Genomic DNA, 18148 nt, shown 5'->3' on the forward strand with positions numbered 1-18148 from the left:
TAAGGCTAGTTAATGCCCCAACCACGTAAAAACCTTGTGTCGATCTTCCATTTTCATTATTATTATCAGTAAATATCCCTCTTTAAGATAGTTGCCGAAAATCTCGGTTAACAGTATATATTGTAGTTATTTAGAGTATCCTGCAAATTTTCAGAAAATTCTGAATAATTTAAAATGCCGAAAATTAGGTTCAAACATGCTATTTTCCATGCGCATAAAAAAATTAGTCTCGCGTGCAACAACTTATTTTTAAACTAATTTTCGACACTGTAAATTATTCGAAATTTTTTGAAAATTTACAAAATATTCTAAATAACTACAATATACACCGTCATAGAAAAAAAAAAATCATAATTGAGAAAATAAAAAAAACCCTAAGAGTAAAACTCTTTTTGAAACCCAAATTTACGTAAGTAAAAAATAATAATAAAAAATCCTATCAAGTTTTTCATCAATTAATTTACTTTTTTTCTTTCTCAGATTTGTAGTTATTTGTGGAAAAAGGTAAAAGAATCCAAGCCTCCTCAAATTAACACAAAACAAGTCTTGTTAAGACTAAATCACAAAAAAGTTAACTTTGAAAAGACTAAAAATTTTGTCAAAAGTATATGATAATTTATTGAAAATTAGCTTTTCCAATAAAAAAAATTCCAACTTAATCATTGGTCGGAAAAGAAAAGTTTGAGTGAACACAAAAGTCAAAGTAAACTAATACTGCCATATATTCCATTGAAACTCAGACAATATCCTGTGTACTACACTGACTTATTATAATAGTTTTGTCGAAACCAGCTCTCTCTCTCTCTCTCTTCCATTATATAACTAGTGATGATCTCTATATGGTATATCCATTGAAACTGAACTCAACCATGGCCAAACAAAGCCTTATCTTTCTTCTACTTACAGTCATACTCTTCTTCATGAACCCTTCTTCAAGTTGTCCAAATGAACAAAGAAAAGCCCTTCTTCAGTTCAAATCTTCTCTCATCAACTTGACAGTCAACACAACTTCAGATGTGTCCTTACTTGGTTTGGATTCATGGGAGCACACTGCTTCAGACTGTTGTCTATGGGAAAGAGTCATCTGCAGTAGTTCTAGACCGAATTCGAGTTCTGTCATAGCTCTATACCTCGACACCCTTGTAGTTTCCATGGAGTTCACAAACCCCATGGTTGTTCCAGCTAGTGTTTTGAATCCACTCTTTGGTATCAGAACCTTGATGCTTCTTGACATGTCTTCGAATATGATTCAAGGTGAAATTCCCAGTCATCTGTTGGCTGATCTTACCAAGTTGGTTCATCTTGACATGTTGGGAAACAGATTCAGTGGCTCCATTCCTAAACAGGTTTTCCAGCTCAAGTATCTGAAGTATCTTGATTTGAGTAACAATTTACTGAGTGGGGATCTCAGCCGTGAAGTGGGGTTGTTGAGAAATTTGAGGACATTAAAGTTGGATCAGAATTCACTTGGTGGAAGTATCCCTGAGGAGATTGGGAGCTTGAAAGAGCTGGAAGAGTTGTCACTTGGAACCAACATTTTCGATGGTGGGATTCCTGCCTCAGTTGGATCCTTAAAGGAGCTTAAGAAGCTGGACTTGAGTCACAACCTCTTGTCCATGGAGATACCTTCAATGATTGGTGACTTAACTAACTTAACTACCTTGGTCTTGGCTGGTAACAGGCTGAGTGGTGGAATCCCACTGTCGATACAGAAACTTGAGAAGTTGGAAACTCTTGATTTGGAGAGAAACAGCTTAGGAGGAGAGATTCCATTATGGTTGTTCGATATGAAGAGCCTGAAGAACTTGCATCTGGGGAGGAATAATTTGACATGGAATAGCAATGCTGCAAAAGGATTGGAGCCAAAGCCTCAGCTGTCGAAATTGTCATTGAGATCTTGTGGAATTGGAGGAGAAATCCCAAGCTGGATTTCGGAACAAAAGGGGCTTGATTTCTTGGACTTGAGTGAGAACCAGCTTGAAGGTGAGTTTCCACTGTGGCTTGCTGAAATGGAAGTTGGAGGGATCATTCTATCAGACAACAAACTCAGTGGTTCTCTCTCGCCACGCCTTTTCCACTCTCGAAATCTATCAGTGCTCGCCTTGTCAAGGAATAATTTCTCAGGTGAGTTACCAGAAAACATTGGTGAGGCCACAGGGATTATGATTCTTATGCTGGCTTCAAACCAATTCTCAGGAGAAATCCCAAAATCCATCACCAAGATATACCGCCTTCTGCTATTGGACTTGTCGAAAAACCAGTTTTCTGGTTCAAGTTTCCCTGCATTTGGTGATGCATTGCTGGCTTATGTTGACATCTCTTCAAATGAATTCTCTGGTGAGATTCCAACCACTTTTTCTCTGCAGACTAGGATTCTTGCTTTGGGAAATAACAAGTTCTCAGGAAGTTTGCCGAAAAACTTGACTAAACTCACACTGCTTGAGCACTTAGAACTCAATGACAACAACATCACAGGAGAATTGCCAAGTTTTTTTTCCCAAATCTCCACTCTTCAAGTTCTGATCTTGCGAAACAACTCCTTACAAGGCTTCATCCCTGAGGACATGTTCAACCTCAGCAGCCTTCGAATTCTTGATGTTTCTAACAACAATCTAACTGGAAGAATTCCTCAAAACACAGAAAACCTTTTTGGAATGATTAATACTCCTGAGACACTCTCTTCACTTTACAATGTTTTCACCATACCAATTGAGTACAACGACTTGATAGTGAATTGGAAGAGTTCAAAACAAGGTCTCGCTCACAAAAGCCTCGGTATCTACTCGCTCTTGGACATGTCAAGAAACCAGCTTTCTGGTGAAATTCCAGTCTCATTAGGTGAGTTAAAGGGTCTAAAGCTTCTCAACATTTCGTACAACAGACTAACAGGGAAAATCCCATCAAGCTTTGGTGATTTGGAGAGAGTAGAGAGCTTGGACTTGTCACATAACAGACTCTCTGGCTCAATTCCACCAACATTTTCTAGGCTTAAAGAGCTTTCTACTTTGGTTTTGAGTAATAATTTGCTCAGTGGGAAGATCCCTCTTGGTGGCCAAATGGACACTATGGCTGATCTGGCCTCTTACGCCAACAACAGTGGATTGTGTGGAATGCAAATTCATGTTTTGTGTTCGGACCAAAAGCTGTCACCAGGAGTAGAAGAAGAAGATGATGATGATGATGAGAAATGGTTCTCATGGGGAGGAGCAGGGTTTGGATTCTTAGTTGGGTTCTTCTTAACAGTAGGAATCTTGCACATTTCTGGTTATGTTGTGCCAAGGAAAGTTAACAAGACACAAAGAAGGAGAAGAACTAAAGTGCCATAAAAGCAGAAATAGAATCGAGACTACTGAAGTTATGTTCTTGCTTAGAATGCATGACTGGACAAGACTGTGATCAATAATATATAGTATATATATATAATTAAACTACTTTATGTTTAGCTACTTCAGAAAGAGTCTTTAAAAGAAGGAAGAAATACCAAAAAGCTAGTTCTTCACAGCATTGACATAACAGTAGCTAGATTAGCATGACATGCTTTTCATATAATATTTTATGTTTAGCAACTTCAGACAGAATGTTTCTAAAAGATTGAAGAAAACAAGAGAGGGTTTGCTATCACAAGGTCTGAGGTTCGAGTCCCTCCTGAGCACCTAAACAACAATTGATAAAGTTTCATTGTCCTCAAATATTGTAGGATTAGACTGGGAGATTAGGAATATAATGTATGCATACAAATATTTAGGATAATTTTTCTATGGGGCTTCACTTTAAGCCCTACCGGTGAGGCTATCAGTGTTTCTCGACTCGTAAACTGTTTTCGGCGCGATTTTTTTTATGACCGTGTATATTGTAGCTATTTAGAGCATCCTGCAAATTTTCAGAAAATTCTGAATAGTTTACAGTATCGAAAACTAGGTTCAAACATGTTTTCCACGCGCATAAAAAAAATTAGTCACGCGTGCAACAACATGTTTGAATCTAATTTTCGGTACTGTAAACTATTCAGAATTTTTTTAAAATCACGTCGATGCTCTAAATAGCTACAATATACACAATTATAAAAATAAATCACGATGAAAACTACCCCACCGGTAGGGCTTAAAATAAAACCCCTATAGGAGAATTATTCTAAGTATTTATATATATATATATATAGAAATTTTTACGATTGGAACTCTTATATTTCCCTATAGGTAGGTACTTTTAGAATTTTCGGCACAAGGTGCAACTCAATATTTTTTACTACACGAGCATATGAGTATCGAAACAAGCACAACTACTTACAGAGATGATATAATAAAAACACTTGCATATATAGAGCAAGGGAACTAGCCCATAATAAGTTACATTTGTAAGAGTTCAAGGACTTACAGCAGGTAGTAGGCATATTATTATTTTCTAATTTGCTTAAAAATAATCACTCTAAAAGAATGTTGTTCCTTTTTTTTTCTTTTTCAATTTAAGAAGAAAAGACCAACTTCAAAGTCTCTGTGGCCCAGCCCTCAAATCCTTCACAGCCATACAAAAGGTGGCCATCAATTTTGACTTGTCTTGATTCATATGAATCAATCTTTTGATGTAAAAGCTGCTGAGGAAGTTGTAGAAGTTCAATCCAATCAAATTTATCATCCTGTAATTGTAGATTCTTTAGATTCACATGAAAATGAGATCCAGACCATCCTTTCCAGTCATTTTTCTCTGTGGTTGGTTTAGGAGTTTGCTTAGTTTGATGTCACAAAATAGAACAGATGCAGCTTCTATTGTCGTCGGCTTCATTGTCTGTGTCCTCCGTTTCACTGTTGAAAGATACACAAAGAAACTCTATTGATCAAGAAATATCACATACAAGGCACTTGATATAAGATTTGTTATAGTAATGGTGTACGTTCTTATCAAAATCTCCCACCATTCAAGGAATTTAGTAAAATTTGATTCCTTGAATGGTTGAACTTAACCAAGGCAACAATTCTTTACCATATGGCAAAGCTAAACACAACTTGGTTGAAAGACTTAATACAAGGTGAATGGTTAGCACAAGGTCAGCAAGGTAAGACTAACATAAAGGACATGGATTTAAGATATCGTCTTAAGCTTCGGATAAGTATATATGTCGAATCGCTTATGTTTTACAAAAACACAGACTTTGGATTCATACTCAAAGGCCAGAGCAACCAATTATAGAAGTTGAGACCATAATGACTACAACTATAATGATTTATTAAGAAGAAGAAAAACAAATATTCATTTATAAGCTTGATGAGTAGCAAAAATGAGGAAAAATGCTTAGGTTCTTGTCAGTACTTTTAATTGTATAAAGGGTTTATGCCTTATTAGACCTATGTTTTAGCTTATTAACTATTTGGACCCTGTGTTTTAAAAAATTATTTTTTGGACTCTGTATTTTCTAAAATAGTTCAAATAGACCACTAAAACCGATTTTGATCAAAGTTTTTTGAACTAAAATCACAAATAATTCATCAAACTAACAACTCATATTCAATTTTTTGTTCATCAAAATCAAGTTTATGGGTCTATTTGAACCATTTTACAAAACACAGGTTCAAAAAATAATTTGTTAAAACACAAGGTCCAAACAGGTAATGAGGCAAAACACATAGTCTAAAAAAATATAAACCCTTGTATAAATGTTAAAAAATCTAGCATATTTATAACAAAAGATCCATGTTGTTTACTAAATCAACCACATGTTTTCCTAAACATGAAAAAGTCTATCCATCATAGATGTCAGTTGACTTTGAAACAGTCCTAGGAGTGACTTTAAATATACATGAAAAAAAGAAAAATGTGTTTGTGGAGCTCCAATTATAACCATGCCACACTGTATGGCTTATATTCTCTGTAGAACAAATATATGATAATTAAGTGATCTGATGCTAAAAAGTTGTTTAATCTTTTCCTTAATTACATGCCATTCATTCTAGAACAGACTACAGAGGACTCTCCTCAAACTTTACACAAATCCATGTTTAATTCAACCAAATGAAATAATTCAATTGTATTGTGAAATCCAGTCTTAACACCAATTTGAAATTGAGTGCTGCAACAATGTAAGTTCGAACCAGAAACTCTTGAATCTTCTCATTCCTCTAGACCAATCAGAGAATAAGGCCAAGTGTTCTAACAATGAAAATGAATCCTTGTAAATCAAAACTCAAGGGACAAAATATTCATTCACATAATCAATAACAGCTAATGGTTTAAATATGATAGTTATTATCCTTGATACTCTGATAGAACACAATTCTTTTGCCTTTTCAGATCTAGAAAATGAAAATAACATTACTTGAGGCTAACATAAGTAAGATTTAATACATGGCAAGGACTAAAAGAGCAAAGTAAAATGGTATCAATCTCAATAGTAGAATCAAGCCATAGAGTGAAATTCAAGAAAACTAAGAGAAGAACCGACCTGGTTTCAAATTCTCTGATCTCAACAAGTTCTGTTCCTAAAAAGTCCTTCCATTGAACTTTCTTTTTCTGCTTCTCATTTGGAGAGCCTGAATCTGAAATTGGCTTCTTGAGACTACTTTTGAGGCATTTCTGAGCTAATTCTGTTTGTTTCTCATCTATGATTTCCTCCTTGTCATTGTTCTCCTCACCAAGTATTTGATCAGAGTTTTCAGGAACTGAATTATTATTATTATTATTATTATTATTATTATTACATTTTGGAGAGGTGTTCTCCAATTTCAATGGTCCAGAAGAGTAGATATGAGAAGAAGGTTTACAGAAGCAAATGAAGGAAGGACGTGGAATCTTACAGAACAAAACCCTCATCAAATATTTGTCTAAATAACGACCTAACATAATCACCTCAATTATGCCATTTCACAGCTCCAAGAAAAGCAGCATATTTGAAACTTTAATATAAATAAATAAAAGAAAAAGAAGAATCAGAAGAAGAAGAAGATTTTTTTAACAAACTGAAAATTGTCTTCTTGTTTATGTGTAATAAATACTAAAAGTGGTCAAAATCAAAAGTACAAAAATACAAGATTTTGAACCCACCAATTAAAAACCCAGATTTCTAAAACATCTAAAACTCAAGAGGGTATTTTTATCATACACCATATATACACAAAGAACTAGCTCCTAGTAGAGAGATCTAAGATGAGACCCAGAAAGAAAGTTGAGATTTTGAAGACAAGTAATTGTGAAAACCAACTTGAAAAGAAAAGGGTAACTCTAAAATGAGCCTATGAGTGTTCAGAAACCTCTGTTTGAAAGCAAAAGAAAAGACACCTTTGTAAACTGCCAGAAGAAAAGAACACAACAAAGTATCTATCTATGGAGCCTGAAATGACAATCATACCCTCTTCTGGTTCTGGGAACTCACCTCCATTGGGTCTGTTTGAGAGGAGAAAGGAAAACTAATCAGAAAGCTAAAGTAAGAATTGAGAAAGAACAAAAAGAAGAGAGAGAGAGAGAGGAGAGAGAAACCTTAGCTGGAAAGCCAACACAAAGAGGAGAAAGATAAACTAAATTTTTGGAAGACAAAACCAACTGTCACAACATTCCATTATATTATTTTAATTTTAACTGTAGCTCCCTCCAAAAACTTCTGCCATTAAAATATTCTATATAAACACTCCATCATATCTCAATATCAAAATACTTTCTTTAATTATATTGAAAACAGTGAAACTCTCATGGTGTGATTGGTATTAGATTTAAATTTGATTTTATGTTTTCAAAAACTTAAAATGAGTGGACCCACTAAAATATATGATTGGTATGGTGTTTTTGAAAACTGTATCCAAATCAGAATTTTAATATTGTGTTATAATTTAGAAAACGAGAAAAACTTGTTTTCTCAGTTTTGTAAAATTATTTTCCAAAATCCCACATATTTTAGTTTCTGTTATATTTTCAAATTTAATACCAATCACAGATTTAATTTTTTAAAACTCAAAAACAGTTTACTGACATTGAACCAATCACATTTTCAAAAACATGTTTTTAGTCACTAAATTCAGATTTTCATTTCAGAATCCACTTTTCAAAAATACAGTTTTCCAATCGCAAACCAATCACACCCTCAACTTTCTGTTTTTGAATAAAATTCCATGCTTTAAATTTAGGCTAAGATTAAAATATAATGGAGGATCATTGACCTTCTTCTACATTGAAATGGTTTAGAAAAAAAGAACAAATTAATGCAGATAGATATAGAAGATTTCATTAAATAATTATAATAATAAATTGTGAAGAGTGGGTGGCCATATCATTGATAGAGAATCAATCAATCAACAACAAAAGCAAGCTTAGCTCACCAAAAGTTGCATCTTTTTTAAATATATTTTCTTTTCTTCAACTTTTGTCTTTTAAAAAAGTTTACATTTTTTTTGGGTTAATGAATTTATATAATATTGTAGATAGTGAGCTATCATTCTTTTATTGGTAAGTGTAATTAATTTTATTTATATAAATTTGTGTTGTAATTAGTAATTGAAAAATGACAAATCACTTGTCATATCATTTGTATTAAGACAATTGTATTCAATAATTGAGATTATGTCTTTAAATATTCAATTAGTATTATTATTTTAATTTAATTATTTCATCAAAAATATAAATTTTTTTTTATGAAATAAATAAATCAATAAACCCTAAAAAATGCAAAGGAATATTTAAGAGATGCAAAGTTGGATTTCTAATGTATCTTTCATTCTTTTCTTTTTTTTTAAGGATACTACCAAAGCTTTCAAAAATCCAAAGCGAACTATAATCTATGGATTATCATTTAGGAGCAAATGATCAAATTAATATAAATATATTTGTTTTGATATTCTTATTAGGTTTATACTTTTTTAGACCATGTATTTTGCTTTATTATTTGTTTGGACTCTGTGTTTTGACAAATTATTTTTTGGACCCTGTATTTTGTAAAATGGTTCAAATAGACTTCTAAATCTGATTTTGATGAACAAAAAATTGAATATAACAACACAGTTCTTAGGCAAAATGACTGTATTTTTGTTCTGAGTTGTTAGTTTAATGAATTATTTGTGATTTTATTCCAAAAAACTTTGATCAAAATCGGGTTTAGGGATCTATTTGAACTAATTTAGAAAATACAGGGTTCAAAAAATAATTTGTCAAAATACTGGGTCCAAACAGATAATGAGACAAAATACAAAGTCTAAAAAAATATAAACCCGAAGGATTTTTGGTCCATTTTCCCTTGAAAGAAGTTTCTCACAAAGCTTCACCTTATTCTTTTCTTTTACTTATGCCATAAGAAAAATATGCCAACTTTGAACCCTTTTAGGAACTAAATACCTTCAATTATATATTTTGTTTAAAAAAAAAAACTTAAATTATATATATTTTACTATACACCTTTTGATTCTAATCTCCTAATAAATAAACTTATATGTCTTATATCATAGAATAATGACATATTGAAAAATATGGAAATAAAGCAAATGTAAAATTACAATTGTTACTCCTCATGAGTGGTAGGAGAATTTTATTTCATATATTTTTTAAATTAATTGATTTTCCTATATTTGTTACTTTTTCTTAATATATTCCCATATTTATTTAAAAAAGAAAAAGAAAAAAAGTTCTACCATAATGGGACCAATAGAAGAAAAAATGTGAGATGGGGAAACCCACATGAGAAAAGCAGGCCATGATTGAAAATTGAAGTGAAATGAAAACCAAGAAAGATTATTATTAATTTATGAAAAATGGGATGAGAAATTTTTGAGAGACAAACGCATGCCGGAATGTGTATGATTGTGGGAGCAAAGGCTGCTCTTCTTTCCCAATTTTGTCCTACATTATGGCTACAACACACATTTTGGAATATATATAAATACACCGTATACTATAATTCTTTGGTAGGGACATAGAAAATGCTCATGTCGTATGAATATTTTCTATTTCTAATATTTAGAAAAAATTATAATTATTATATTCAAATTTTAAAAATAAATAAATAGTCTTGAAATATATACTCGCAAGATTTAATCTCGACGTTGACAATTATTGACATTATACTTGCACAAATAAACACAAAATTCCAGTGCCATGTCATCAACACTCGGGTATGAGTTGCAGGCTTGAAGGCCAAAGTCTCATCCAAAAGGATAGGTTCAAATATATATTTTTTTCTAACTAAATATTTACGGTATATTATAGTTAACCATAACTAATTTTTTCTTCTTCATGACAGTGTATATTATAATTATAGCAGACATCCCACCAAATTTTGAAAAATTCCAAATAATTTACGGTACTCAAATCAGAATTTAAACAGTCAATTGCACGTGTGACTAATTTTTCTTATATGCGTGGATTGCATTGTAAGTTATTCGAACTTTCAAAAAAATTGGTAGGATGTCTGCTATAACTATAATATACACTGTCATTAAAAAATAATTGAGTTATAATTTTTCCAAATATCAAACTCAAACTCAAACTCACTCACATGAGATAGTACAAAAGCTAGCTAGGTTTTGCATGGTGTGATTATTATTTATATAAATACTTACAAATTATTGTAAGACAAAATGTACAATCCTAATTTATGTTTGCGAAAACTCACCAACACGACTATACACAATAAAATATTCTTTCTTAATTAGGCATATAATTTGTAATTAATTTTTCGATATTGATTAAGCAATATTTGACAATAGGTGACAAATACTTAATATTGATTAAACAATATTTGTCAATAAATACCGACCATTTTATGTGGAGTAAATTCAAAACTTATATAAACTTGGAAACCCTAAATGATGATGTTTTAATTAATGTGTTTAAAATGATATTTCTAAAATTTCAAGCTCTTTTAGTTGAGTCTTAGGAGTAGGCATTCCAAGATTAAATTTTTATGTAATTTTTTATATATATAAATTCTAACTTTTTATTTATAAATTCATTATTTTTATATTAAGCGAGGAAAAATTCGAACTTAAAACCTCAATTTTGTGTGAAAAGAAGTGTAATACTATTAGATTATATTGATGACTACTATAAATTTGTATTATTATGCTCCTATTAAATTTTTATACAAATTTTAAATTTTTAGCTTTATATATATATTTATAGTATATAGGAAGAGTTTTTAGTAGTTAATAAAAAATTATATAATAACTATTTATGGACAAATATTGACATAACTATTGAATATATTTTGTATAATCAATATAATTATTTAATTTTTGTATCTCTGGTTCAACTTAGGTATATGATATCCTACTATATTTATGATTTCTAATTTGTTTGTTGTTAATATTTTTTAACTTAAATAGTTAGCATTTGCATATTTTTATATATAAAAACTTTTAATAAGATTATTATTCTTATATTAGATTTTATAAAAGTTGAAACCAGTTGAATTGAAACCATCAATTGTGGAGTTCTAAAGTTGAGGTGCCATCATAATTGCAAGATGACTTCACCATCACCACCAACCAAAGATGGAGAGGACATCATCATCATCATGTGCTTCTATTTTAAGAGTTAATCTAAGTCAAATCATATCAAAATTAAAAAAGTGGTATTACCCAATTAGGGATAAACATTATATTTAATCCTCACTAGTATGCACATTTTTTTTTCATTTTGAATTTCAATTGGAAAAATATATATTATTTAAAATAAAAATATAAATTTATAAAAAAATAATTAGAAAATTAGAAAAAAAAAGAGAAAAAAAAAGAAGAAATAAGGATGTAGACGTAGCAACTCTTCATTGGTCCACATTTAAAATGATTTAAAATAAAAAAAATATAAATTTATATAAAAATAATTAGAAAAATAGAAACAAAATAAGAATGTATACATGCCAGCTATTTATTGGCCCTCATTAATAAGATTGTATGCATAATTAATCATAATTATAAGATGCATCAATCATAATTTGTTCAATATTAATTTTTATACAAATTACATAAAAATGATTATGCTAATCCTATAAATAATTGCTATATTTTGAAAGACAATTGTGAATCCACTTTGTTTATGAACAAGAAAGCTATATGTAATGCAACTATGAATCTCGTGGAGAGTTCAATCCTGGCTCAAGATGAACGCTGGTGGCATGCTTAACACATGCAAGTCGGATGGGAAGTGGTGTTTCCAGTGGCGGATAGGTGAGTAACGCGTAAGAACCTGGCCTTGGGAGGGGAACGACTGCTAATACCTCGTAAGCTGAGGAGCAAAAGGAGGAATCCGCCCGAGGAGGGACTCATGTCTGATTAGCTAGTTGGTGAAGCAATAGCTTACCAAGGCGATGATCAATAGCTGGTCCGAGAGGATGATCAGCCACACTGGGACTAAGACATGACCCGATCAGTATAAATTCCTATTTACTAAAATGGTACTCGGAATAAATGAAAGTATTTTTTTCCCTTTTATCTCATGTCTTATCCCACCAATTAAAAAATGTGAAATATATCTCTAATCATCTATTAGACAAATAAAATTCTTTTTTAAGTCTTAATAATATATTTGCCACATTTAGTAATTGTGATATATTGCAATGGGGCGGTAGCAGCGGTGGCGATGAACGGTGATGAACAACAGAGACGACAGATATACAATCCAATAAAGATGGTAGCAACAAGAGGGAGGCAAAAGGTTTTAGTAGGTTTCATTTATTTTTTTTCTAACTTATTTTCTAATTTTAACCATTAGATTCAAATTGATCAAAGAATCTATGATTAGTGTAAAGATTAGTCTCTACATACCTAACCCCAAATAAAAAATCTAAAATGAATTACATGTTATTTTTCAAAATAATTCCTACTTTTTTTTCTTCCAAAAATCATTAATTTAGCTCCCCTCAAAAGAATTTCTTACATTTTGACCACCTATATAAGACTTATGTCTCCATCCCTATCCATATATTTATATATTGAATATGTAGTCTGTAATTAGTTTTATTATTTTTCTCTAAATTAATCATGTTTTTACACTTAAGGTACGTTTGGTTTGGTTGAGAGTAATGAAAACAAAATAATAGGAATGATAGTGAGAATAAAAATAGAATGGAGTAAGATTTAATATGAACAAAAAATTGCATTCGAATTGCATTTTCTCCTATTTTATTTTGAAGGAATAACTATTTTACCAAAATAGTGGAAAAATCATTCTATTAGAATTATATTATAATACTTTCAAATGCAGCCAAACGAATAAATAAAATAAAAATTGATTTATTTCCTTCGTATTTTTATTATGTGTGAGTTGTGACAGCATATGGAATGATATGAATAATGAGATGTGAACAAAAACAAATGATGGAGTTCAAATACAAATGACATATAAATGATTATGTATGCCCATACCATAATACTAAGGACCACACCTCAAACTCCTCTTCTTTGGTCCCATATCCAACACTTGTGTACCTACTTTCACTTTCATGCCTAAAACATATTCAAAATACCAATCAAAACAAAATTGATTATACATGTAATTTTAAAATATTATTTTGAAATTTTGTTCTGATTGGTATAGTATCCGAATCTCATTTTATCATTTTAAAAACTTGAAAACAGTAGTACCTACAAGAATAACTGTTTAGTACGAGGATTTTAAAAATAAAATTCAAATCCGTATTTTAATTTTGTGTTCTAAAATAAAAAAAACAAGAAACATTTTCTCTGATTTTAAATCATTGTATCCTAAAATCTTACAAATCTATCACTTTTTTATATTTTTAGATTCCCTACTAATTACATATTTCGTTTTTTAAAACTCAAAAACAATTTTCAGATATTGAACCAACCACATTTTCAAAACACATGTTTTTAGATTATAAATTCAGATTTTTATTTCAGAAACACAATTTTGAAAATGCAGTTTTCCAATCGCGAACCAAAATATTAATTGAAAACTTAAATTATGTAGTTTTCAATTTTTAGGAAAGGATTGGGTATGTGTTTTTAGTATTTTTTAAAACAGATAATCGGCCAAGTTTTTTTAGTAGGTTCCACATGTTCAATGTTTTTAAGTTTGTAAAATCATTTCTAAATACTAAACCAATCAAGTTTTTTTTTTTAGTTACTTTAATGTAACATGTGTTATCTATATACCATAATTTTGATGTTATATTGATTTTTATCAATCCAAAGCTTACTATTTTTTTCCTATTTTTCTGTTCAAATGTAGATAAAAATAATTGTAAAAAATGCTAAAGATCAAAGTAGAAAATATTACTTAAACTAATAACTAATCTTATTTGATTGAACTCTGGTGTCAATCTCACATATATTTAAATTATTTATATTTTAGTGTCAACCTCACTTCAACTCTCAATAAATATTTTAACAAAAACTTATATGCAACTCAGAAAACTATATAAGATTTACAACAAATTTAGGTTTGAAAGAATTAAGCCATACATAAATCATCAGATAAAAAAAATCAAGATTACATATTAAATGTGCTTTTAATCAGATGTACTTTGGTATTGTTCACATGAGCATAGTTTAAGTTGATTCTGGGTACTCACATTTTGTATAATTAACAAAAATGTCATCTTTAAGAAGATGCTATGGAGCAAAGCAAAGACTTGTTCTTGCAATAAGTAAAATTATTTAATAATTTGTGAATCCATTATGGCACCTGATACTGTAAACTTCTTTGTTTCTTTTTGGCCCATATCATGGATTTAAAGTGTTATATATCTTTTTTTTTTCACCATTAGAGGGCTAATGATAATATATATACTGCTCTAAGTTATCTTTTTCTCCGAAATAACAGATTTGAACTTACCCATGTTCAGAACAACCAGAGAAATGGGAGACAGACGAAGATGGGGAGAAATAAGGTCAATATTAATAAAATGAAAACTTGTAGTAACTTCTGAGTGAAAGTTCGGAGAGAAAGAGGGACAACTGTTTCGGAGAGAAAGAGATAACTTAAAGCAGTATATTTATATAAATATATATATATATCATAGCCCTTGATCTAACGGTGAAGGTATATACGTTTTAAGGGCAATGCTATATATGTATATAAAAATTCTCTAAAAACTTCACTATCCGGTCAAATTTTCAGTGTTCTAATTTTTGGCGCGATTTTTTTCTATATATTGTAACTATTTAGAACATTAGCGTGTAATTTACTGAAAACTAAATATGAATTTACTGAAAACTAAATACGGCATATATGACTAATTTTCTTTTATGCAAGTGAAAAACATATTTGAACTTAACATATTGCAGGCTAATTTGCTTTTATGCGAGTATACAGCAACATATTTAAATCTAATTTTCTTATTCTCTAAACAATTAGAATATCCATAATCATCTAAAAACTGTTCACTGGTCACTAAAGTAATAGAATTCTCCTTATATATATTATTGTGCATCACTCATCATCGTTCTTTGCCTACTTTATTTGTTAAAATAAATTAGGCAATGCTGACGAGAGAAGGATAATTTGCTAACAAAGAAAGATGATGCAATTGAACTTAGTAATTTGATTAGCATTAGTTATTGCAATCACAGGCTTAATTCAGTAGGCCGTTCAGAATGCATCATCAAGCTGCTCCTAATGAAAAGGAGCAGAAAACAAAATATTATACCTCTTTTGAGATTATTGACAAAATTAATTAGACATTTCCTCTAAATTATAGTCCTTGTAGATTTTTGTTATACCATATGTAGTCAAGTTGAGAATATCTAACCTGAACTATTTCACATATTAACATCCAATCATTTTCATTGATAATATTCTTACTGATTGTGTACATGCTCTTTGAAAAAAAGCTAACCATAACCTCAAACCTAACAAACAGATTGAGTTAACAAGAAAATCATACCTATTTAGTAGCACTATGTTTTCAATAATACATATTTAGTAATCAGACTCAAATTTTGTTGTATAACCAAAACTGTCATCAAATTATAATTACACATGAAATTGAATATAATTTAGTCATAACACAAGAAACCAAATCTGTATTTCGATAAACAAGTTTTATAACAAACAGATTGAGTTGACAAGATCATACCTATTTAGTAGCACTATTTTTTCAATAATACATATTTAGTAATCAGACTCAAATTTTGTTGTATAACCAAACTGTAATCAAATTATAATTACACATGTAATTGAATATAATTTAGTCATAACACAAGAAACCAAATCTGTATTTCGATAAACAAGTTTTATTCACTTTAGTTTAACAATAACAAAGACATTTTGAGTCCCTCCTGTTTAGGTTGTCAAATTGTTAGATTAAAGAAATCTAGAAAACAATGTTTTGTCCCTTATTAACGAACAGTATAAAACATGGTGGCCAAAGCAAGATTATGATAGGGTAAAAGAAAATATAAAATGGTACAATTGCAATGTACTAATATTAAGCTTAAATTGAGGAAAAATATGCAGTAATTTGGACAGGAAACATCCAACTAAAAACTCAAAAGATAAATTATCTCTGAAGTGTCTCAAACTTTGCTTCCTCCTCTAAACATCTAAATAAGAATAAAATAAACTAAAAAAACAAAATTCCATTACCAAAAACTCAAAATCTTCATATCAAAGCTTTTAGTCGAACAGACTGAAACCCATATCCTGAAACAGAGAATACATCACAGCACAACATTAGAGACAATTCAAAGGATTATTGAACAACCAAAACCAATCAAACAACTTAATCAATAAAACTTACATCGTCTGATTCTTCCTTCTCTTCAACTTTCTCTTCCTTCTTTGACTCGGCGGCAGTAGCTGGGGCAGCAGCGGCTCCTCCTGCGGGTGCGGAGTAAGCAACTGCACCACCACCAGATGGGACTGATGATAGCTTCTCCCTTCCAGATGCAATTAGCTCTGCGATATCTTTGCCCTTGACCTCAGACAAGAGGAAGCTGATCTTCTCGTCCTCTGCCTCAATTCCAACTGCAAAAAACAACAAAAACAGATTCAATTCACTTTCTTATCAACACTGAAACAAAAACAAAAACCCAAACTTAACCAAAACATTTAACACTAGCCAGTAATCTTAGTCCCTAATGGTTCATATTTCTTCAATGTTAAATATTAGATCTAGAAAATCCCTCCCACTAAAACACTAAACCATTCAAGAAAAACAAACAACAAAAAACTCTAATCTTCCATTAACCTTATATATAAAGTCATCCAAATTAAGCTCTTTTCATTGTATATACAGATAAAATAACATAAACTAATATAAATTAACTAAAAAAATATCTAATGTTTTATAGCTATGGTTGTTTCTCAGTCATCTAATAATGTTCGCTTTAATCTCTTTCTTCATCATAAGAACTACTATGAGCTACTACTAATCCTCAGATCTGTGATTATGAACAGAACCCAATAATAATAAGGCCAAAGATTCGTAGTTGATCATACCTGAACCGAGAATCTTCTTCAAATCAGCGGCGGAAGGAGATGCGTTTCCTCCCAAAACGGCCAACAAGTAAGCGGCGATGATCTTCATTCTGTCAATTCAAAACAAAAATTGAGAAAAAAAAAACCCTAGAATTAAAAAACAAAATCACACTCGTAAGAAGAGAAAGTTAGAAAATTTATAGAGAGAAACCTGACGAGGGAGGTGAGAGACTGAGAGGCGGCGAGGGAGAGAGAGAGAGAGAGAGAGGACTGAGATGAGAATCGCAAAGGATGGGTGCTAGGGTTTTGGAGATTCAGGGCTATATATAGTGCCAAACCATAACTCAAAACTACGTCGTTTTAAATCTAAACCCAAGCTCTAATTTTATTTTAAATACTGAACTTTAACATTTAGATCAGACTTAAAGTTAAATACAATCAGATAATGTGAGTACAAAAAATATAGATAAAAATATTACATTATATTTTTTTTTAAAAAAAAAACTTGAGCGTAAGTTATTTGGATTTTACACATTCCATTTATAATTAAAAAAATAAATTTCAATTGATTTTTTTTGAAGGAATAATTAGTAAAATTTTTAATAGAAATTGTTGTTTTTATATCTCTAATTTCAAAATTTTAGCATTTAAATTATCAATCCCATAAATAATTTAGTGAAGGAAAAAAAAAACTAATTGTATATTACATAAATTTAAAAATAAAAATATTAATAAGTATTTGAATTTATAGAATATAAATCACAAAAAAAAAAAAAAATTATGTTTAGTTTAATCGCAT

The 18148-nt window shown here is 30.5% G+C and overlaps 3 protein-coding genes across 4 annotated transcripts; 1 reads left to right on the forward strand and 2 right to left on the reverse strand.

Moving 5' to 3' along the window:
• The first annotated feature begins 762 nt into the window (after positions 1-762).
• Positions 763-3440, forward strand: LOC133781444 (receptor-like protein 46). The gene has a single exon (XM_062220425.1). It carries the CDS (start codon positions 840-842, stop codon positions 3324-3326), a length of 2487 nt encoding a protein of 828 aa, XP_062076409.1. The 5' UTR covers positions 763-839; the 3' UTR covers positions 3327-3440.
• Positions 3441-4292: 852 nt separating this feature from the next.
• LOC133781445 (uncharacterized) lies at positions 4293-7607 on the reverse strand. 2 transcript variants are annotated; one of them, XM_062220426.1, is made up of 3 exons: positions 7465-7607; positions 6434-7371; positions 4293-4799 (listed from the first exon to the last, which is right to left on the reverse strand). In XM_062220426.1, the coding sequence occupies exons 2-3, from the start codon at positions 6829-6831 to the stop codon at positions 4736-4738; spliced, it is 462 nt and encodes a 153-aa protein (XP_062076410.1). In that variant the 5' UTR covers positions 6832-7371; positions 7465-7607; the 3' UTR covers positions 4293-4735. The 2 variants fall into 2 exon arrangements, with proteins under 2 accessions (XP_062076410.1, XP_062076411.1); XM_062220427.1 differs by lacking the exon at positions 4293-4799 and adding an exon at positions 4807-6141 and having other exon boundaries at positions 6434-7534.
• An 8740-nt stretch (positions 7608-16347) lies between these two features.
• On the reverse strand, positions 16348-17696 carry LOC133781447 (large ribosomal subunit protein P2B-like). Its single transcript, XM_062220428.1, has 4 exons — positions 17561-17696; positions 17371-17459; positions 16670-16896; positions 16348-16572 (listed from the first exon to the last, which is right to left on the reverse strand). Exons 2-4 carry the CDS (start codon positions 17456-17458, stop codon positions 16546-16548), a joined length of 342 nt encoding a protein of 113 aa, XP_062076412.1. The 5' UTR covers position 17459; positions 17561-17696; the 3' UTR covers positions 16348-16545.
• Positions 17697-18148: the final 452 nt, after the last annotated feature.

This window comes from Humulus lupulus, chromosome 6, assembly GCF_963169125.1.
Source record: "Humulus lupulus chromosome 6, drHumLupu1.1, whole genome shotgun sequence".
Taxonomy (NCBI): domain Eukaryota; kingdom Viridiplantae; phylum Streptophyta; class Magnoliopsida; order Rosales; family Cannabaceae; genus Humulus; species Humulus lupulus.